The sequence below is a fragment of the Mercurialis annua genome, linkage group LG3 (genome assembly GCF_937616625.2).
Source record: "Mercurialis annua linkage group LG3, ddMerAnnu1.2, whole genome shotgun sequence".
In the NCBI taxonomy this organism is placed as follows: Eukaryota; Viridiplantae; Streptophyta; class Magnoliopsida; order Malpighiales; family Euphorbiaceae; genus Mercurialis; species Mercurialis annua.
Window position 1 is genome coordinate 8,423,366 of NC_065572.1, and position 24,840 is coordinate 8,448,205.

General features: G+C 32.8%; 2 protein-coding genes across 2 annotated transcripts; both read left to right on the forward strand.

The window, feature by feature from the left end:
- The first annotated feature begins 17,232 nt into the window (after positions 1 to 17,232).
- LOC126672210 (uncharacterized) lies at positions 17,233 to 19,472 on the forward strand. The gene is made up of 5 exons (XM_050366160.2): positions 17,233 to 17,549; positions 17,709 to 17,770; positions 18,215 to 18,305; positions 18,534 to 18,633; positions 18,718 to 19,472. Exons 1-5 carry the CDS (start codon positions 17,473 to 17,475, stop codon positions 19,402 to 19,404), a joined length of 1,017 nt encoding a protein of 338 aa, XP_050222117.2. The 5' UTR covers positions 17,233 to 17,472; the 3' UTR covers positions 19,405 to 19,472.
- A 640-nt stretch (positions 19,473 to 20,112) lies between these two features.
- LOC126674791 (25.3 kDa vesicle transport protein SEC22-1) lies at positions 20,113 to 23,949 on the forward strand. Its single transcript, XM_050369302.2, has 7 exons — positions 20,113 to 20,262; positions 20,402 to 20,460; positions 20,866 to 21,092; positions 21,409 to 21,569; positions 21,682 to 21,828; positions 22,752 to 22,828; positions 23,506 to 23,949. The coding sequence occupies exons 3-7, from the start codon at positions 20,905 to 20,907 to the stop codon at positions 23,587 to 23,589; spliced, it is 657 nt and encodes a 218-aa protein (XP_050225259.1). The 5' UTR covers positions 20,113 to 20,262; positions 20,402 to 20,460; positions 20,866 to 20,904; the 3' UTR covers positions 23,590 to 23,949.
- Positions 23,950 to 24,840: the final 891 nt, after the last annotated feature.

The window sequence follows — 24,840 nt, forward strand, 5'->3', positions numbered from 1 at the left end:
TTTTTTGATTACGTTTTTAAAAAGATTGTCATATAAATTCATCACCTTTTATGTTTTTGCAAATCTATCACCAATGTAAAAATCTAGTGTCTTCATCCTTCATAATAAATGTCCTAATCTATGCCCTAACTAAAACAAAAAACAATTTTCTTTTTCTTTTTTCTTGACGATTCTGATTGTCGAATCAGCAAAAATACACTGAAATCCACCGTCTTCATTCGTTCGTCGCTTGCTGTTGGAATTTAAGACGGTCGTTGATGTATGGTGCTGCTGTTATTGCTTGACGACGACGGTGGAGGGATTTGTCGGCCTACTGCATCTTCAAACGGCAATTGAGTGGTGCTGCAACTACCATGCGACGAGACAGAGATTGACGAAAGACACGCGAACAAGAAGACCGACTGATGACGAGGAAGAGGCAGAGCCTAGTCCTTCGTTTCTTCATTCATTTTGTCACTGTGCTTCTCTCGTTGTCGATGTGCGAAAAAGATGGCCATTCCTTCTTGTTTTGTTTCCGTTTACAAGAAGAAGCTACCGTCGGTGATGGCTTGTCCATTTGTTTTGCTTGGTTTTCCGAAATTCGCTTTCGTTTATGTTTCTTTGTTTAGCTTTTGCATAATTTGGATGGATTTTGAATAATTTTTGGGTTCTTTCTTTTTGTCAGAATGGTAAAATCGGTTGTAAAGGGTAAAAATGATTTGATTTCACGAATTTGGACTTTTTTGTTATTTCGTGCCAAGTTGAGGAGGTTAAATGATCCTTTGTTCAATTAGATTTATTGAAGAATTTAAGACTAAATTGTTAAAACATGTTAAGTTTTTATTTATATGAGTATGTTGATCGGTATGAGCTCTTGATATTTTTATGGGGAAAAAACTATTTTACTCACCTAAAATTTGACTCGAGCATCAAGTAAGCCTTTAATGTCCGAAAAGGTTCAAATACGCCCCGAACGTTTTAAAAAGTGAACAATCATATCCCCCGATTTTGACAACCAAACCTTCAACGTCTCATTTATAAGTCAAAATCGAGGTCTATTTGTTCATTTTTTAAGACGTTTGAGACATATTTGAATCTTTCTGTATGTTAGGGGTTCACTTGATCCTATAGATTATTTTAGGAGTATAAATGATCCTTTTTTTCTATTTTTATCTATGCTTTTCAACTCCATCTACTTGAAAAACGGCGATGGCTTTCCCATTGCGTCAATTAATTATTAGTATTAATTACTTCCTTAATGATGAATGATACCAAATTTTTAGGTTGGCCTAACCCATATTAAATTCCTATACCTTTTAGGTGTTTTTTTATCCAATCCTTAATTAACTGATTTCTATAATATTTATTAGATAATTAAATCGATATTAATCACAACAACAAAAATAAAATCTGTAGTTTATAGTGTAATTTTAATTAAATGAATATCACTAATAAATATAGAAAGAAAGAAAATATGTAATGTTTGAGATATGATATAACTATGTACTACTTACCAACATTTTGTAAAACTTATTTAGCTCTATTATGTACTTGACTAAAGTTGCATAATTTTAATTTGACCAATTATAATTTACTTGGATGTGATTTATATAATACTAATTAATTATTTATAGTTTATCTTATATATAATATTATTTTATTTTACTAATATATTATACCATCCCGTGTTGCCATAAACAATGATAACATTTTGGTTTTTTATTTAGATCATAGTATATTTTAAAATAATAATATAAATAAAAATCATTCACCATGAAATCAAAATAATATTACACATAAATATTTACATCGCAATGTTATCAATATCATATTCTTTAGGTTTAATTGCTAAAAATTATGAATTTGATCATGTTTTAAAAATTTAATATGAACTTTTAATTTGGATAATGTTGAACACCAACTTTTTTTTTTTGTAATTTTGAACACCAAGCAATTTTTTATTAAGAAAATATTAATATGGACGTCGAAACAATGTTTATTTCGGTGTACACGTCTGCATTTTTTTGACGGAAAATTGCTTGGTTTTTATAATTGTAGAAAAAATTATAGTTAATGTTTAAATTTTCAAAATGAAAGTTCGTGTTAAAATTGCAAAAGACGCTAAAATCCATGATTTTTAAAATAATTATAAGCCTATACTTTATTAATTTCTCAAACTAAAATTTTCAAATAAGTATTGTCTATTTAATTTTTTAAAATATAATAACAAAATTAATTATATCTTAGTAGATTAGATATTGTGAAATGAGTATAAATTAAAAATATATATTAAACATTTCTATAATTTTGGTAACATTTTAAATAAGTTTTATATTTTTTAGTAAATATATAATTTTAATTTTAATTTTATATCATTTTAATAAAAATCAATACACGTTATAGAATAACTTAAAGAAATTATTTTATAATAAATTGATTAGTTAAAAATGAGGTTATTTGGATTTTAAGTATAATAACTTTTTTTTACAATTATGTCCAATTTGAAAGTTTTTAAATAATTTTATCCAAAATTTAAATTTCATTTTCTGATTCCAACCTTTTGCATTCTTTATCAATTACGAGTAAATTTTAAAAATACTGACTAAATTCTAAAAAGAATTTTTATGAAAATTTGGTCGCAATTGATAAAAGACGGAAAGATTCGTACTGTATTAATTAAAAAATTTGGTCATAATTGCAAAAAAAATAAATTTTTTCAAATTGAATATATAAAAATTTAAAAATCTCATCATAATTGATGATAGCATACCTAGTAGAGTTGTGGTAGGAAAGTGAATCCTACTTTGTAGGGTTTGACCCTGATTAGGAGTAATCTTACTTATTCAGAAATGAGTCTTATTTATGAACGTCTTCCTAAATAGTCTCGTCTTTCTAAGTTAGAGGTTATTTTCTTAAGTTGGAGTTTGTATCCAAATAGGTAAGATACTTAAGAATGTTCAGTAGATCTGCTAATCTGTTTGAATCCCAGGGTCGACGCGATTTGTCCGGATTCTCGGGGATTTGGCATTATTCCTGTCGGATGCTGATTCAGTGGAGGCGGATCCTATAAATTCGGCCACCTGTTTTGTATGTTTGGCCCTTCGGACGGGAATCCGGTATCGTCTGAGAATGGATTTTCTGCGACTTGACTTCATTGTAATTAAGATAGGATTCGGTATCCATCAATTATGATAACATATGTTTAAATATATATTAGTGGTTATACTGAATATTAAGACACAGGTATGAATAGTATACAAATTTTAGGCGGTGCAAAGGAAACTATATGTTTAATCCCTTTTTAAAGTTGATTTATTAAAATATATTTAAAGTTTAAAATATCATACTTTTTGTTTTATTATTTTTATTTTTTTATTAAAGTTAAAGGAGTGGTAGTCTCACCATCGGTGGATAATGGTTGGTTGACGTCACTAAAATTTACGTAAAATTTTAGCCTATGGAGGTGATCGGTAACGGTCTGACGATGGTCGACAGTGTTCTATTGACTACCGATGAATTAACAATTGACTAAATATTAACATTTATTAAATAAAGGTGGATTTTAACTGAAATTTAGATAAATATTACCACTTGTTTAGTTAATCAAATATTATTGTATTCAATAGGAATATCAATTCATTTTAAGTTATCATAAATTTCACTAATTGATTAATTATAAATCTGATATGAATAAAATAATACAGTATTATTTATTCGCCAAAAATATTAATTATAGGCTCACCTAAAATCTTACTATCAACCTAATATCTACGTCAATGATGAATACAATAACATATGATCTAATAAAATGCATCGAAATTAATGCAGATTCATCAATGAAATCTGTCATACTCACCTAATTTTATAAATTGTGATCTAAATAAAATATTAAATCCACCAAAAAAATGTTAAACCTCATGTACAAGAAGAAGAGAAGTTGTTCCCATGCATAGCTAAAAGATCAATAAATTTTTTTCTTCTTTATGAAAAAGTTTATACTATAAAAGAATGTAAATCATTATCTGATCAAAAATATAAAAGTTAAGAAGTTCAGGGGTGATTTTTACAATTAATAAACCTTTTAGTACCCTTATCCAGAAACAATGATCAGTACAGATTCATTTCTTTCTCAAGTTTGTGAACCGTCGTTCTCCAATAAGGCGGTAGATAATCGTCACGCGATGGGTGAACAAGACGCGTGTCCTAAGAACTGCTATAAACCAATAAAAAAGGCACTGTGTCAGTGGCGCGTGTTGTCAACGAATGAAAGTTGGGGTTTGGTAAGATGGACATTGAGCTTCGTGGGATGGCGTGGGACCCACACGGGGACCAAAAACACAAAAAGAAAAGTAGGTGGCTATAAACGGATAGCTAAGAAAATGAAGGCCTTAAGACTTGGATTTTGTTTTATCTTTAATTGCAAGTTATGAGTGGAGATGAAGAGTCCACTTCTACTCTTTTTTCTCTTATCTCATTGCAATTTATACACATCTACGTGTACCATTACCTTATAATAGTATAACCCTTTTTTTTCACCAAGATAGAATGCAAATTGCATTTATGTACAATAAAAATTAAATATATGATAACTACTAAAGATATGCAATTATCTTGATAAGAAGATATATAGAATAACCTCAAAATACGATCAAATACACATTTGAACTTTAATAACCGAACAGAATATATCAACCGATCATACCATGCATAAACACTAGACAAAGGGGACAGATCATAAAATAACCGAGAAGGACATATCAACCGATCACGCCACGCAGTGGCGGAACCGGGATTTTATTCCAGCCTGGACTAATATGAAAATGTGATCGAATTAATCTTACTCGCGAGCTACTCGAAACTCGGTTTGATAGTTTTGATTTGATCTCGAATTTTTTAGGCTCGTTTAGTAAACGAGTAAATTTTGATCTTAATAATACCCAACTCAAAAACTCGTGAGTAAACTCGTTTCATATATGTAGATGTTAATTTGATATGTTATTAGTTTAATTTTTTAATTTTAAATATCTAATTTATATTTTTTTTTGTTAAGAAGTAGATAATTATTTTATACATAAAAGAATATAATTTTAAAATTTTAAATAATTTTTTGAGTAATTTAGTTTTGATGTAAATTTACTAAATAAAAATGAGTCTCAATTAAACTCATTAAGCTCATGAAGTTTTTGTAAGATCGAGAAATACTCGATATGTAAACTCAAAAGTCGACTCAAAAATAAGTGAGTCAATCTCAATTTTCTGAATACTCGACTTGACTCGACCTATTTACACCTTTAGGATAAATTAGATGTAAAATAAAAAATATATAAATATTATTTGCATAAAAGTTAGGTTAATAAAAAAATTACGATAATTTTTTCTATTAATTTCGATGACCACAAGAATTGCATTTAGCTATACTATCGCTCAAGAATACATTTTTAATTTTATTATGCAAATCGGTTTGATAAATGTTCATTACTGAAATGTTATTTTAATTGACATAAAAAATGTTCTTTCATAATTAAATCGATCCAAATAATCTAATATAAATTTAATATAATTATTGAAATAAATAAACAAATAATATTAATACGTATAGTAAAATAAAATTGAATAATTTATTTAAAATAAGAGGTGGTTTGATATTAAAAAGAGAAAAAATTAGGGAGTTATTAGAATTATAATTTTTGATAAAGATTTTAAAATAAAGGAATAACTAATGTGGTTTATTGGAAAAAAATGTAGAAATTCAAAAGAAAAATGGGTTGTTGATCATTAAAGCGAAGTAACCGCGTTCTCTCATCTGTTTATAATAGATAAAAGGCCAAATGTTATAAAAAGGCCAAACCTTTCACGAAAGTTTCACAAAAGTCCCGACCTTTCAATTTTGTCGATTTTGGCCAAAAACCGATTATTTGGTTTCACAAAAGTCCCGACCTTTCAATTTTGTCAATTTTGGCCAAAAATGGATTATTTGATTTCACAAAAGTCCTGAACTTTCAATATTTGGCATGCCACATAGGCGTCACATAGGCACCACATAGGCAAATTGAAATCAAATTGAGAGTTGGCCACAATTGAAACCAAATAATTTATTTTTGGCCAAAATCGACAAAATTGAAAGGTCAGGACTTTTGTGAAACTTTTATAAAAGGTTTGGCCTTTTTACAACATTTGGCCTAGATAAAACATATGAGAGGCATGTTGGCCCATTCTTTTGGACTATGGAAAGGTCAAGGCCCTTTATAAATTAATAAAGAAACCCTAAAAACAAATTAGACTTCTTCTTCGTTCGAATGACTGCGCAGCCATGGCTAAAAGTTTGAACAAAGAGCTGTTGCCGCTCAACTCCACCACGCCTTCATTAGTACGTCTTTGATTTCCAGATAGAAGCCTAGGCTCAAGCCTACCGAGCCTTAACGTAGTTCCGTCCTTGACGCCACGTTTAAATCTAGACAAGCAGGTATGCTAAGATAATCGAATAGGACACATAAGATAACAAATAGATAAATAACCATGTAGACCATAAAAGAATCAAATAAGGCAGTCCCCGATTACAAAAATACAATATGACGGAAAAGTACAGAAAGTACACTAACAATGCCGGCAATACCTGCCTCAGACAAAAGGAACAGAATTAGACATGTTGCTCAAAACAGAGCCACATCAGCACCAAAACATAAGTAAACAACTATCCACTATATATAAAAAAACCCAAAAAAATAGGTAAAAAGGTCTATACTCTTTTTATCTAAAACTATTACACTGCTTCTCTTCTCTTTTTTTTCTTCATAAAAACAGTTACTAACTTGATCGTCGAAGAGGTTTGTCGGAATCCTTTCCAGCACCCTTCTAATGGACGAGTTGTGGGTTTTCAGGTGAATGCTGAGAGCTTATCCGACCGAGGACAACCTCGACGAATCCTCAAGTTATCATTTGGCGCCGTTTGTGAGAAAGAAAGATAAAAAAGTTTCCCCCTTTCTAACTCACTAGCATACTTAGGAAATCAGAAGATGGAAGAAGACGATCTCGTCATACGAGACTCAAGAATTACACCCAACACCAATAGCTCAGGTGGATATGAGCTCAACACCTTTTTGAGAAGAGGCACTAGAGACAGTTTCTTTTGCCCGGTCACGCTATCTAGTGGAGGTACTCACTTAGCCACCATTTTTGGAGTTACCAATCAATACCCATGGGGAATGCCCTTCACAGATCTTTCCCATTAACCTCACATAACCCAACATCATTCTTCACCCATTGTCACGACCCGAAATCTCGAGTCGAGACCGGCGCTAGGGAATGAGAATGGTAGTTCCGAAACCCGTAGCAAGCCTAAAATTCATTAAAACTTTTTCGCAAACATCATACATTAAACTTTTATTTCAATTGGAAACGTTTATACAAATATACATTACCGAACAATCGGCAATATAAAGTTTGAATACTGTGTGCTACTAGCACCTGTTTATAACACAAACCACTTTGTACAACTTACAAAGCCATAATCACGGCTATTCACCTTCCCTGTACAAAACATACGTACATATAATGACAGCAAATGAAAACCAACATCATATAAAAATATTATACTAGACCACAACTTTGGTCAAACAAAACATACGTACACTACTGCAGCAACAATAATTTGAAAATTACGGGGGTATCTTTCAAAATTGAAAAATACCATGTCCATCTTTTATTTTGCAAAAGTAAACTTCTTAAATTATAATAATACGATTCCATCGACTTTCCTTTTTCTCCGTCAATGACGATCTCTAAACTCCTCATCTCCGGCAAACAACATTTCGCTACCAAAGACGAAATCATGCCGGCGCATAGATCACCACCGTTGTTGAACCGAGTATGTTTGCCTCCATTTCTAGGAAACCATCGGTTCCGATGCCGCTGAGAGGAACACCATTTACGCTGAAGAGAAAAACCAGTGCCACCATTAATGAAATTGAGAGCTGCCATTGTTGGAGATTCTGATTTGATTTTATGTTGTCTCTATGGCTGCTAAAGATTTTGGCTAATGATTCTAATTTTTAAAGACTTCATAATTGTCATATACATCTTAAAAGCATTATGCCATAGAAAAAGGAGTTACTCAGGTGTTTGAAGAAAGCATTGTCGGTGGTGGTCTGATTTTGATGTTGCACTCCTATTGTTTGAAGAAATATTTATGAATATCTGTATTATTTGGGTGTTGGTTAACCAATGGTTTATATTGGATAAACCCTACAATTCTCTAGGCTGTTTCATTTTGTCCATTTTGTTTAGGGAGAATGCTGGAGCAGCTACACTTATTTTCAATCATTTAAAGCCAACTTACATCCATTTTTTTTGATAACAATTATTGCAAATCTAGAATGGAAACTAATCTATGTAAGAATTGGCATCTGACAAAAATAGCATTATTAGGAGTTGGCGTTTAATGCTCATGTAAAGTCCTTTTAGTTTTGCAATTTTGAGAACTGATTATATGGCTATGGTTTGTAGTTTTAATGAATGCAGTTATTTATTTTCTCAAATTGAAGTAGTTAATGTGAGTATGTGATCTTGGTTTGATTACTCTGATCCATTGGTGATAAATTTACAGTCTATTAATTAGTTACTCAATGGTCAATCAAACAATGACCAACCATATATTAGATTAAACCAGTTCATTAGTATTTTACAAGTTAACCAAAAGATGACCAAATATTATACGTACTGACAAACGATTTATTTATTGGTTTACCAATAAAATACCAACTATACAATTGATAGTATAGAAGAATGTTTAATCCAATAAAATATAATACAATAGAAAAAACATAATCCATCAACACTTCATTATACCAAACAATAATTAACTGTATACTAAAAATATTGTGAGTTAGTTAACACACAATTTAACTAATTGAATTTATCATTTTATGCTAAAGATATATAGCTAATAAAATCAAAATATATTGCAATATGAAGTCAACACTGTATTGCAATTTATGGTATATTGGTTAGCTAGCAACAATAAAATTCAGCAACAGTTTACTAATGATTTTATTAATGATATATTTAAAATAAAAATTATTACAAATTAACCAATGGTTACCTAATGGTAATCATTGGTTAACCAATACCCAAAATATTATAGACATCAATAGATATTCTTATAAGTATTCTTCAAAAATCAAGAGTTCAAGCTGTGCAACACCAAAAAATCGAATCACCACCGTCGTTCAAAAAAAAAAACAGGAAATGACTGCAACACTAAAAAAATTATTACAAGTTAACCAACGGTTTACCTAATGTTGACCATTGATTAACCAATACCTAAAACATTACAGACATAATCATTTTATTCTCATAAGCATTTCTTCAAACACAAAGAGTGCAGGCTGTGCACATCAAAAAAATCAAACCAACAACTGCAAATTAATTTCCATATTAATTAACAAAATTAAAGAGCGAGAAGAAAAATGAAAGGGCGAGAGATTGAATCATAATAATCAACAAACATGCCATAATAATTCTTTCAACTTCTGTAATTCATTCTTCTTCTGTGGGTTGACGAAGAGTATAAGGTTGTTCATGGAAGACCTCTTTCAATTTTTAATTGGACTCCTCCTTTTCCTCCCTCACTAGATAATAGCGGCGGTAGTGACAGTGGTGATATTAATGCTTCTGCCACGTTGCCATATCCAGTGTTTTTGACTCCTCCACCACCGTTAATTGGTCCAGTTATAGCCGGAGCACCACCACCATCGTCTGGAGGAGCGGATCGTCGCTGTCGTATGGAGCGGTCACTGTTGGAGCGGTTCGGCGTTTGCTCCTCTGCCTTCAGTTATCTTTTTATTTGAGAAGAAAGGTAGAAAATAGAAGAGACCATATATCAAAAATCAAAAGAATAAAACTGAAAAATCAAAAGTGCAGCAGTAAAACACATGGAGGAGATAGGATCTGATCATCGGCCATTACTTTTGGACTTAACACCAATTCCATATCAAGTAAAATGCCAGTTCAAATATGATGCTCGATGGGCGGAGAACAATACAGCTTTGCAAATCGTTAAGGAAGAATGGGAACAACCGGTAAGGGGTTTAAAAATGTATCGCGTTTTTAAGAAGCTAAAGAATTGTCGACATAAACTGGTTAGATGGGACCGCACCGGTTCAACCAACTCTCGCGTAAAATCAATCAACTTAAACAAAACCTTGCATAACTGCAATCAGGTACACTAGACTATAATCGAGAGGCAATTGTAGAAATCGAACAAGAATTATCACAAGCATATCAACAAGAGGAAGCCTACTGGCATCAAAAATCAAGGGTGCAATGGCTTCAATCTGGAGATCAAAATACCTCATTTTCCCATGCCTCTAAATATTTTGAGGAAACCATTTTTATTTCTCCGATTTCAATTGTCAGCGAAGCTTGATCTGATTGTTTCTATGCAATTGAACAGACTGCATTAACAGAACTATTATTGCCCTCATCCCAAAAATCAAAATTGTTGAAAATATGACTCACCTTAGACCTATTAGCTTGTCAAAATCAAAGACTAAAACTTTTTCAGAGATAAAGAATAAAGTTGCGCAGAAATTACAAGGTTGGAAAAGAAGTACATTATCAATTGCGGGTAAGGAGACTCTAATAAAGGCAGTTGCAACGTCTATGCCTGTATATAAGATGTCATGTTTTTTACTGCCACAAACTTTGTGTAAAGATTTAAATCGATTAGTAGCACGATTCTGGTGGGGTCAAAAAAATTCTGAACGAAAAATACATTGGCTTAAATGGAATAAAATTTGTCGCAGTAAACATAAAGGAGGACTTGGTTTTAGAGACTTTCAAGCTTTTAATATAGCGCTATTAGCGAAGCAGGGCTGGCGTCTGATTCATGATAAAGATACTCTCTTCTATAAAATATATCGTGGTAGATATTTCGGGCTAGTGATTTTCTATCGGCCCCTTTGGGAGGTAATCCATCTTGGGTATGGCGTGGTTTGGTAGCTGGCCGGGATGCTCTTTCTTTAGGATTACGATGGAGGGTTGGAAATAGTGATAAAATCTCCATTCAAGATGATCCGTGGCTGCCATCCGATTTTCCATTTAGACTATATATTCTACAAACTGCTCCAACAGAAGTTCAAAAGGTATCAAATTTGTTATTATTGAACCATGGTGGATGGAATGTACATCTAGTAAAACAAGTTATTGCTGAATCGGATTGTCATCATGTACTCTCAATACCGATTTCAAACAACTTTGCTGACGACAAACAGATTTGGCACAACACTCAGAATGGTGTATTTTCTGTTAAATCTTGTTATCATTTGATTTTGGCCAAACCCATCCGTAGGTCCCTCTACTTTTCGACTTTTTTTAATAGATCCCTCTACTTCATTTTGCCGTTAAATGGTCCTTCTATTTAGATATTTTTAGTCAACATGTCCTTTGATGGATGAAATTGAGAGAGTGTGTCTCACTTTCCGTCATTGAGAGTGTAAAAATATTTAATATGTTTATGTGTATACGTATATTATCAATTGATTGACTTTTCCTTTCCTCTCTCCTCCACGTGTGCCTTCTTCTCCAACAACCTTTTTATTTCCTCTGCATTCAAACTCCACCATCTCCATTTTATATTTTCTTCGTTTTCTTCATCAAATCATAAAAAGATACCCAAACAAAAGCTAGAATAATTTGATACAATAGGAATTAATTTGATACCTCATTGAAGAAAAATCTCTACCATTGGATTTGTCATCATCATCAGCATAGCCTCTTAGTCTCTCGTCAACCACCACCCTTGCCGAAAATAATTTGTACCAGACAATAAATCAAAACCCATCTCTAACTCCTTCTGGGTACTTTCAATCTCTCCATATATTACAAAGATTCATACCAAATCTCTTTAATTGTTGAAATTTTGTGTTTAATCTTAATTGCACACTTAATTACAGTTAATAATTTATGTCTTAATTGTTTGTTATCATTAGCCAAACTCATTTTCTTGACATGGATCCACCAGCAGCGTTTCTTGTAAAATTACCGTGTACCCATTTGGTTTTGAGTGATTTTAATTAATGGGTTTGTGTTATTTTGGTTTCAGGTGGTCATATTAACCCTACGGTCACTTTTGGACTATTTTTGGTGAGGAAAATGTTACTGATTAGAGCCATAGCTTATATGGTAGCTCAGTGTTTGGGTGTTTCTTCTAATTGCCCAAAGGTTGTGATGTGTTTTTGATTCTTAAAGCAACTTAAGAGCTTTCCTGTTATTATGATGTTTTAGTTTCTTGACGTGTAGAAGCAGAAGAAAAGCAAAGAAGATGAAGTTGAAATATGCAATTTTTGTACAGGTGTATGTCACGTATGTATATATTAATTTGATTTAAAACAATGGCATTTAGAGTTATCCAGTCATCATCTATATTGTTTGTTTTCACATGTGGTTAAATAACAACTTCAATCCTTTAAATTTCTTTTATTTTTAAAGAGAACTGTGACATGTCATTATTTAACGGAAATTTTGCTAGTTAACGACAAGTCTTGTTAATTAACAGAGAGTGAGACACACTCTCTGCCTTCCATCCATCAAGGGGCATCCTGACCATAAATATGAAAGTAGAGGGACCAATTAACGACAAAATAAAATAGAGGGACCTATTGAAAAAAAGACAAAGAGTAGAGGGACCTGTAGATGGGTTTGGCCTTTGATTTTTGATACTTGTTTGGACATGGATATACGACATACAAATGCTATAGATTTTGGCATAATTAACTCTCCAAATTGGAAGATGGTATGGACACTGCAATGGCCCCCCCCCCCCCCCCTCCCCAAACTAAAGCATTTTCTGTGGCGAGCGTTGTCGAATTGTATTGCTGTCAGAGCAAATTTGATGCGTCGCATGCCAACTATGAACTCGATATGTCCTATGTGTAACCAAGAGGAAGAAAATGCTGTACATCTCCTTACAAATTGTCCTACAGCTAAACATGTATGTATTTTAACTATATTTTAGACCATTAATTTTATAAATAGATTCACGTTTTTTACATTGGTAGTATAATGCTATAAACAATTCAAATAAATATAGTCATTGAATGGAGCTAATCGACATAAGTGTAAGCTTTTACATATGAATCTAGGATCAAAATAAAATATAACCCATTATATTGCATCAGGCTAAAAGTTAACTAATGGACTCATATCGTTTTTAATAAATTGTTGAATGAAATTTATAATATATTAGCAGCTTTTAGTTCATTAGTAGCAACTATTCTCAAGATAGAATTGAAAAAATAAGTATGTTTTTAGATCATTAGCTGTATGCATCTGCTTTATTTTTCTATTGCTATACACAATATGGTAGATTTGTGTGTGTAAGTTACCCTAAAGTCTACAGATTCGCTTTTCTTTCTGTTACTTTCTAAACCAAAAGTAATCATATATTGTTTGGAATTTTATTATATGGTTTCAGTTTCAATTCCTACTATTGGTAATGTAGTTATTGTTGATGTTTGAACATGTAACTAATGACTGCAAAAATCTTTTTCTGGTTTATGTTGATATGGGTGTAAAGTGTACATAAACTACAATATTTAGGATTATAGTTGCCCCTTGTGGTTTTTTTATATCATCGTTTGTTGTAATTTTGTGCTCTAATTGCACGGGATGTTTAAACTGATGAAATGCTTTGTCATGTAATGTATGCGTGTCTAAGTGGATAAAATCTAAATTAAAGATAACACATTATATTGTATCAGACTAAAAGTTATCAAATCACCAAAAGCTAACTTATGGATTTATGTTTCTTTTATTAATTGTAAAATCTTTTTAAATGATTAGGCAAGATTAACTTGTTTAGATGAATGGGTTGTATCGCCTAATTTATGCTGAAGATATAAACTCACTTGTTTAAGTATCAAGTATATTGTTAAAGGATTACATTCTAACCTGTAGTAAGGTTGGGTCATTCTAAATTACTTAGACACACGAACTAAATATACAAGAATTTCTCTTGTCTTGTCTACAAGTATACTGTAGTTAGCTGCGTTGGAAATAGCATGGGTTGAAAGTTACAACACGGAGATTATTTAAGGCCTCAGTACACATGAACTCGAGGAGAAATGCAAAATTATATACTGATTAACAAATTTTAGGTGTAGCATGGAATTGTAATGTCCTTTTATACCTGCTAATTCCATAACACTAACATGTATTGATACTCAAATCCAGCCTATAATACTCATATCCATGTTCACCCAAGTATTCAAGCCTTTAGGTAATTACAGGCATGTTAAACTCAAAACTTCATTAATTATACCTTCAAGGTCACTAGGAGAGATTAGGAGTTGATGTTATAATCAACTCCTAGGAATAGATAGAGTACTGTCATTTTATTATTTTAAAAAATCCAGATATGCTTCTATATAATATGTGTTATTTACAACTAACATTTGGTGTTAACTATCTTTCATTTTGTGACTGAAAAATAGGCTTGGTATGAATTAAAATTTGGTCTTCGATCCAATCTATTGCCTCAAAACTCGTTAGTTGACTGGTGGAATGCTTTAATGAGTGACTTACTACAGTTGGGAAGAATTAGAGAAGATGTTGCTTCTTGTGCTTTTATCCTCTGGAATATATGGAAAGCACGTAATGATGTGGTGTTCAATCAAAATCACTTACCGGCATCAGAGATTGTTGATAAGGCATACAACCAACAACGAGAATATACAAATGCTTTAAAGAAAAGACATAATTTAGATGCTATGCCAAGTAATGTTGCAACTGCGCGGACTATTCCATCTTTGTGGTTACCTTCGCCACAAGGTTTTCATAAAGTTAATTTTGATGGTGCTATTGACATGAATTCCAGGATAGGTGCGATTGGTTTTGTAGTCAGTGATTGTGCAGGTAATATTATATTGGCTGGTGTTAGACGTTTTCCTGGCATAATGGTACCAATTACAATAGAGGCATTGGCGCTTCAGACATCAATGGAGGAGGTGTTACTACCAGGGTATAAAGACATAATCTGTGAGGGAGACTGTCAGATTCTGATAATGCTGTTAATTCCTCCTCTAGTGACGACAGACATGCCGGAGTTGTTCTTGAAGATATTCTTGATAACGTAATATTCCTATGATGTAGCTATTGTGTTTCACTCCTACTCTATTACCTGTATTATACACATCACTATACAACACTACTTCTAGATGAATTAGGACTTGTTAGTTTTGTATATAAATAGTCTTATAATATGCTTTACATTGACATATTGAGATTACTTCCTCATATCAACTCTTTCATGATATCAGAGCTATCGCTTAAAATAGCACGATCACTATGGCTCTCACAAATATAAATCCTTCACAAAATATTCCATGTTTGCCGAACACAGCTCAAAATCTACCCATCAAACTCAATTCTTCCAATTACTTATTATGGAAAGCTCAACTTATGCCTTTACTTCATACTTATGATCTAGCCTCACATATCAATGAGGACTCGTCGCCTCCGGCTGCTAAAACTGCCACAGGGGAATTAAATCCTCTCTATCAATCTTGGTTTCGTCGTGATCAACTTGTTTTAAGCTGGATAATTGGATCAATTTCTAAGACGTTTATTCCTCAAATTGTAAACACCATTTTTGCTAAAGATGCATGGAAGAAATTATCTACATCTTATGCTTCTGGATCCAAAGCACAAATTCGACAAATTAAAGCAAATTTCTTTCGGTTAAGCAAGGAACCCACCGAAACTGTTGCTCAATATGCCCAACGAGGCAAATCAATGCTTGATCAAATGGCTGCTCTTGGCAGCCCTATGACAGATGATGATTTGGTACAAGTTCTATCTAATGGGTTAGATTCGCATTATCGCCCATTCTTGAGATCCTTAGAAAGTCGTCTATCTTCTGTTACTTTTGATGATTTTTATGGATTGCTTCTTAGTGAAGAATCAAGTCTTCTTGCTGAACAAAGCCGTAATCAGCCTACTGCATTCACAGCCTCATTCAATGGCAATACTCATTCCTACCATGGGAGAGGAGGCAGATCTCGCGGACGTGGACGCGATTTTCGTCCGAATAATTCTACTATGCAATATTCGACTAATCGTTCTCAGAATTTTTCTTCTGGTCGTGGTAATGAATTTTCTTCCACCAATCGATCTGTTCCTACATGCTATAATTGCAATGGTCTTGGTCATACTTTTCGCACTTGTTCTTCGCCGAATTATGCGTTATCATGTTCTATTTCTACTTGGCATCAACGTTTAGGTGCTAATTTTCGCAATGTTAGCCATCTTTTATCTCATTTACAAATTCCTTTTCAGTCTCAAAAACATGAAGGCTTGTGTCATGCTTGTAGCATAAGCAAATCTCATAAATCACCTTTTGTTCAGTCTAGTTATGTTTCTCAAGGTCCTTTAGACATTATTTATTCTGATGTATGGGGTCCTTCCCCAGTAACCTCTGTTGATGGATTTAGATATTATGTTGTTTTTATTGATAATTTCAGTCGTTATTCATGGATTTATTTCTTGCATAAAAAATCTGATGTGCTTAATACATTTATTAAATTTCGACATGTTGTGGAAAAGTTTTTTGGTCGCTCCATTAAAACTTTTCATTCTGACTTAGGGGGAGAATTTATTGCTCTTACTAAATATTTTGCTGATAATGGAATCATTCATAGGAGTTCATGCCCGCATACTCCTGAGCAAAATGGTACTGCCGAGCGCAAGCATCGCCACATTGTTGAAACAGGGCTTTCTTTAATTCATCACTCTCATGTCTCTAAATCTTATTGGACTTATACTTTTGATGTTGTTGTTCATGTGATTAATCGTTTGCCTACACCTGTACTTCATAATGTTTCTCCCTTTTTCAAATTACTAGCCAAGAAACCAGTTAGTTCTGTATATAAATAGTCTTGTAATATGCTTTACATTGACATATTGAGATTACTTCCTCATATCAACTCTTTCAATTCTTAGTCTAATTTCCCATTTTTCAAAAATTAGATTTTTATATGTAAACCGCAAAAATAATTGGATAGCCCATATGATGGCTAGAAAAGCCCTTGTCGATGACTGCTTCTGCAGTACTCATCATTCTATTATGAATTGGCTCATTTAAATGTGTTGAGGAGTCGTTTATTTATGTATTTCTCACATTATATTTAATGAATTTCAGCCTTTGACAAAAAAAAAAAAAAACTCAAGAGGCATATATGTAAGAGGCCCAATCAAAAACGAATAGGCCCATGATTTCTGATATCCCACATTCCCACTTCTCCCCCTTTCTCTCTTCGCCGAACACAATCTCTAATCCGTTAACCCCTCTCTGAACCCGAACCACCCACCGTCGACTGCTGCCGTCGCCGCCACAACCACCATCGTCAACGTCAATCATCGATACAGATCTCATACATAAACAGCTACTTTAATGACGGTTTTATCCCCTCTTCTCTAAGAATTACCAGCTCTACTCTAATGGACACGCCGCCCAAGACTCTCCGTGGTCTTAACAAGCCTAAGTGTATTCAATGCGGCAATGTTGCTCGCTCTAGGTAACCCTAGATTTCTTTTTACATACACAACTTTTTAAATTTTAATATATATTTCTTTTTTTAATGAAATTAGGGTTTTTATGCATTTGTTGAAACATTTTAACTATGTAATTTATCTTATTACTGATAATTTTAATGAAATTGAACTATGTTATGCAGGTGTCCTTATCAGTCATGCAAAAATTGCTGCTTCAAAGCTCAAAATCCATGTCATATTCATGGTATGTGAATTATTTTCGTTATTTTAGATTATTTGATGTTATAAAGTTGCGTGTTATGTTGTAGTGTTTGTTTGAAGGTCGAAATCACTGTGCCGTAAATATTTGTCTCGAGGATATGATTAAAAGGAAAGGGTTTTGTCAATTTTGTTAAAATCATTGACTGGACGAATGTCCTTTTGGTGGCTGCGCGGATGAGATTTAGATCATAAATGAAATTTTGCTATAGGAATTTGAGCAGAACTGGACTAATTTTACGCATGATTTAGTTTCAAACTTGAAAGGTTATGTAATGAGATGAAATGAGTCGATAATATTGTTGATTTGGGTATTGCAGTTATATCTGTCTGCATAATGTTTTTTGAATTTTAAGCGTAATTTGAGGATATTTAATGGAAGTTGCATGTAATGTATCTTGGTTTTTATGGCTTTTATGTTTATATACAGTTTTGAAAGCAAATCCAACTGTTCCGGAAAAGACACCAACTTCAAATTCTCCTCAATCTGACCAGCAGTTATCTGAAATATCTCCTGTAGCGTAAGTTAACAAGTCCTTATGTGTATCTGGCTTCCACAGCTGTTGCTTATCTGTACTGTATAATTCTGGCATACTTTAGCATAGTATTCATGAAAACAAAAGCTGAAATATCTATGTTAAAACTCATCTTTTGCAACTCAGAGTTTCTGTTTCTACTTCTCACGTAAACAGCCCCCTTAACATTGGCAACTGCAATTTATTCTGATGTTCTTTTCCCTTCCTCTCCAGGAGTTCACTTAGAGTTGCATCCCTTCGGCAACTTTCTAATCAATTTTCTCAATTCAATAATTTGCAAGCTTCACGCTCAAAGAAGCCATTGACTAGAAAGGTGCGTCGCAATGATCTAATAAATCGCCGTGCCTGATATTTGTTTATTTGTAAAAATTGTCCTCCTGATGTTGACCTTTTGCAGGAAGCTGCGGCTATAAATGAATGGAGATTTTCCAAGTTGAAGGAATACAGAGAAAGGAACATTGAAGTGGAGAATGAAGCATTTGATCGGTACATGCAGAACATTAGCTTACTAGAGGAGGTATTGTCTGTGAAATCTATTCTAGAAAGCTCCACTAAAGAATCCACAGAAGATTGTTCCCTTTCATCGGATCCTGACCATGCTGCTGCTAAATATGAATGTGAGAAAGTAACTGCCTTGCCGAATTTGAAGCTTCGATTGAAACCTACAAGAAGTGAGAATGATCGAAAGAGAATACAACAAATTGTTGATGTAGGATTACAAAAGCTTCAAAAACGAGAGTTTAAAGATCGCCTTAATGACATAGACAACAATAATGAGGATGATAAAAAGCCAGAAAAGACGAAGAATTTGCGGGCAGAAAGGACGTCAGCTATAAGTGATCTAATCGACAAATTGAACAAAGCCCGAAATGAAGAGGATCTAACAGCATGCATGGAGATGAAAGCGCAGCTCTACAATCACCAAAACGAGACCAAAGATGCGGAGGCATCCGAGAAACAGACTGCCAAAAAAGAATTGAATTATCTTTCACAAAAATTGTTTAGAACAGTAGAAATTGATCAGGAAGATCTCAACAAGATAGACAATCACTTCTTGACTTTAGAAAAAGTAGTAAATTTGTGAGATGTAATTAGATGGATATGCAATAGTGAATGCAGTTTAAGGTGGTTCAACCAGAAGATTTTAAACTATGCCCAAATAGTATTATCAATTATTATGTTTTTGCTGATTGAACACTAACTTTTAAATAGTCATTTTATCACAAGTATTAACCTATCAAAATTGAAATAACACACTCGTGCATTGTGCCATGCCGTTTTTATAACAAATCAATAAGGTGTTTTGCAATAAATCAATTTAAATTTAATAATTGATGTCGCATTAATTTTAGTTTGTTGTAAATATAACACAATAAATGTGTGTAATAATGTTTAGTAAATATATCAAAATAATTATTAATGATTTGTTTTCTTAATTTTCTTGTAGTTTTAGTTACATTTTAAAAAGTTGAGAGTAAAATTAATTCAATTAATTTATATTTTAGTGCTTTTAATGTTCACTAATTATATATATATATAATATATATATATATATATATATATATATTATTGAGATTTATTTAATTTTATAATTTTGCACATATGACTTTTAAATATACAATATTTGATGATAATTTAGTAATTTATCAATTGAGGCAGATTTATTGTCTCTTTTTAAAATCAAGCTGAAATTATTAAATCAAAATTATTGAAAATATGAAATTAATATTTTTGGTAAACTCTAGAAAAAATGAAAAATAAAAATAGATTTTTGTATTGATTAGTCGTATTAAAAAGAGCAAGTGAGCAGCTGTATGTATGCAATCAACCAGCAAGACAAACCAGCATTCTCCGATTGAAACTCAAACAGCTAAAATCTTCTCATTCGCCGTCCGCCGCTCTTCAACTGTAGCCGACGTCATCGGAAAGAGCTTTAATTCCGGTACGATTCCATTGATCTGTTCAATTTGTTTGTTTAATTTTTTTGTATTTTATTTATAGAAAACCCTATATTTGTATAAAACGCGTTTTTTTAATTAATTTTTCCTTATTTCAATCCCTAATACCTGTTCTTTTTCCAGATCTTCTTTAAAATCGTTCAGAAAAGAGAAGGAAAACAAAATCCATATGCTATAATCAGGTATTTCTCAATATTACGATGCCTAATTTGACAAATTTTATGCCTAAATGCGCATTGGTGGAACAGATATACACAATTGTGTATTGTTTAATACGTAATTAAACTATGTCATTAGTTTAATTGTCGTTTATGAAGTAGAATTAAGGGATCTTGTTTCTGCAATTTGTTCCATGTTTGCATAAGCCATGGTTATTTTGCGGTTTATCGATGAATTAATTGCGGTATGCAGAGAAATGCTGGCGGTTTCTTATTTTCTGGTCAAAATTCTCAAGGAAAAGAAGGGTTAAGGATTGTAGTTTAGTGGGGGTTATTGAAAATGTAGATGTTTGAAATACATTTTTTCAATCAAAACTAGTTTGCTTGCTATCTCATGCATCTGGATTTTCCTTCTTTTTTATAATGCAGTTAGTTACTGTACATAACTGAACAAGGGAGAAAGATATAATGGTGAAGTTTACTATGCTCGCACGTGTCACTGATGGGCTACCGCTAGCTGAAGGATTGGACGATGGCCGTGATGTGAAGGATATCGAAATGTACAAACAGCAAGTGAAGGCGCTGTTTAAGAATCTCGCTACTGGACAAAATGAGCCTTCAAGGATGTCTATTGAAACTGGTTCTTATGTCTTCAAGTATCCTGTTTTTGGTTCGATGTATTCATGTCATTACCTTATAAAATTCACTCATTACATATCTTTTACACTCATCACTTGCACACAAGAAACAATATTTGTGACTAATCAATCGATTATGCAGCACATGTCCCATTGTTTATTGGGATTACTTAATGCTTTCGTTTTGTTATTTCATACTGTTGAAAGGCCTCGGTTTCTTCTCAGTTTTTATGATATTAACTGTGTTTGATTATATGGTGTTGTTTTTCGGAAGTAACTAAACACTTTCTGTTAACTCATCAGTTTTAGCATTTCCCTTGACTTGAGACTTTAGTTATATTATTGAAGGACGTGTTTGTTACCTCACAATGTGTGATCGCTCATATCCTAAGAAGCTAGCGTTCCAATACTTAGAAGACCTCAAGAATGAATTTGAGCGTGTCAATGGAGCTCAGATTGAAACTGCTGCTAGACCATATGCTTTTATTAAATTTGGTAGGTGTTTTTAAGTCATTAAGTTTGTCCCACAGATTTCATATTTTGTTGACATTGTATCTTATTTCTTCTGTTAAGTCTGATTTTTGTTTTTTGTTTTTATATCTTAAAGATACTTTCATACAGAGAACAAAGAAATTATACCAGGACACTCGTACTCAGCGGAATATAGCAAAGTTGAATGATGAACTCTATGAAGTTCACCAAATAATGACCCGGAATGTGCAGGATGTTCTTGGTGTTGGTGAAAAGTTAGATCGTAAGATACTATTTTTTCATCAATCTCACTGTTTTTTCACTACACTATAATACGTTGTTCTCTTGTTGCTTAAAATTAAATTTCTGATGAATTATGGTATCAAAATGATTGCACATGATTTTTTTTTTTTTATGCCTGAAGTATGAATAGATTATTTAAAGTTATGCACATCAATGCTATTGCTAATAAGATGATGAAGGCATATATGTGAAAACTTTGTTGGATTGGTTTACCAAAATGTGCGTTGCTTGTGAATATTATGGTAAAGAACATAAACCTCAAGCATGTTGTAAAATTATCATGACAGGCAGTGTGAAGGGTAACATTTGACATGGCATGCATGGTACGCTCAGTTAGTTTATTGTAAACATCAAATCTTCATTTAAATGTCATTCATATGTTATAGTACATTTCAAACAGAGTGTTCGGCATATCTATTTTTCTTGGAAATTTATGAAAATGAGGTCTTTCTGTGGAAAATTTTGAAGAGCTGAGCTATGATGTATCAATTACTTTATGATGCTCATGTCATGTCTTTGTTGTCATACTCCGCTAATCATTTTCCTAGTTTGAGTTTTTCTAATCTTTTGAATGCCATTTATCGACCTCTTGTTAGAATTCTGTTTGGAATCATTTATCTGGTCTTTACTAATGGATTTCATGCTAGGCAATTTAGCCAAATTGTCTATTTTCTTTTTGTTCCTTGATACACGACTACACGTTCTTGGTCATGTGCTGTTGTTTCCTTAGAATTTTGCAATGACTTAACAGAAACAACACGAATTTGCTTTATTTCTTCCAATTTTTTTTTTTATCAAATATTGCTCTCAATCCTGTCTTTCTCCCTCCCCTTATGAATATGCCTTTGTTTTCCCTATCTACTACTTAATAAAATGATTCCTGCATTTGTGGTGATGTTGCAGAGGTCAGTGAAATGTCCAGTCGGTTAACTTCAGAATCTAGAATATATGCTGACAAGGCGAGAGATTTAAATCGGCAGGTTAGTTCCATTGGTCCAGTTTATATACAGCCTTTACACTTTAATTTGTGAATTTTTTAGAATCAGCATCAGCACTGTTGCAGTAAAACTTTTCCCAATGCCATTTGCTATGCATATGCCAATGTTTACTAGAAAATGAATGCATCTTATTCAATGCTATGTGCCCCTTTCTTTTCATTACCTTGGGCACTGGTGTGAAAGGATCAAGTTTTAACTACAGTGGTTCTTGCCCTTTTGACTCTCTTGAAAATTACTAATTAATGGGATGATTCAGAATAGGTATAGATAATGAACAGAACGGCCTTTTTTGCTATATTTTTGCTGTTTCACAAATCACAAATAAGAAGATGACTGCTTGAAAATATTATTTTCTTCGTAAATTAATTTATTGAAAGTTCAAGTATATATCCAATACAAAAGTTCAGTTGTGTTGTTACTGTTGTATAGCTTTTATGAGGCCCATATGAAATACTTTGTGAATTCTGCTTTGCTTCTTTGTTGGTGATCTCCTTTGATAATGTAGTTTAAATCTTGCTTCATGCCCTGCAGAGCATTGCAATTCACAATAGGTTGCCTCTCTTTTTTTGTTCAGCAATTTATACACATGTAATTGCATAAAGTAAATACAGTAAGCTATAATAATGATCTGCTTTACCCCTTGTGACTTGTGAGTGCAGGCATTAATTAGAAAGTGGGCTCCTGTTGCTATTGTGTTAGGAGTCGTGTTCCTCCTTTTCTGGGTTAGAACGAAGATATGGTAATTCATTTGCTTTCTCAGAAATGTTGCATCACATTCCTGGGTTTCTCTACTTTGCCGCCAGTTATGTAGTTACATAATATTTCAAACTTGGGGAATTCTGGCCGGGGGCTAGGTAAAGATTTGCTCGTGTTGAAGGCGGGATATACATTTTGTTCTCGGGTTTGTTCCTTAAGTTCTTCAAGTAGCTCCGGACAACCACGCGGAAATGTTAAAGAGAGACCCTTTAATTCAAAAATACAATGGATACTAGAATATTCCTAAATTATGGATACTACTCTATAGAGGCTTAATCGATTTTCATTTGAATATACAACCAAACATGTGATCTAGATTTCATTTATAGGCTTTCTAGCTACAGTTATTACCCTGTGTTTATGTTTTCAGGCTTTTATTTTTTAGTTGTTTCCTGATGGTATTCTAGCAGCTTTAAAAATTGGGTCGAGACAGGTTTTAGTTCGAACTTTTCTGAAGAAATATTTGGTTGCATCTTCTTAGAAATATATAGCTGTAGATGTGGTGTGCTGGGGAGACTGCATGCCACATTTGGTGGCATGTTTGAATTCTAATGCATCTATGGCGTATACTCATCGTGTATCTGTGGTATCAAAAAAGAAAAATCTCATAAATACCATATTTTGTAAAATTAAACTTAAAAAGTATTTGATGAAATGTTCAATATTTTTTTGGAAAAAGGCTGATGGTTTGAGAAAGCCTCCACTTTTTTGTTTGTACTATCACGTTGTACAATTGCCAATTTCACTCAAATTTACACTTTTCATTTTCAATTATTTCCTCAAACATCAAAATCCACACCTATTAGTTTTAAATAGTGCCCAATGTCATAATTAAAACAAAAAACTCATCTTTCTTAAAATTTTAAAAAGCCCGTCATTTTTATTGCTAAAAAATAGATTTAAAATATTTATTTTGAAATTCTATATTTGTCCTGGAAAAGAATAATTCTAAAATTTTAGACCTATAATTAATATTTTTTAGTTTTTTTTAACTTTTAATTTTATCAAATTTTTTTTTATTAAATAATCTAAATTTTGGAATCCACCGTCTCTGCTCCGGCAACCCCTCTACCACCACTTCGGCAGTGGTCGGAGTGTCAGAGTTCGTTTGAGGACGAACCCCGTCTGTGTTCATCCTCAGATCTCTCTTTATATGGGTTCGTCCATAGATCTCTCATCATCTAGGTTCATCCTCAGTTCGTTTAAGAAGACAAACCCGTCCTCATTTGAGGACGAAC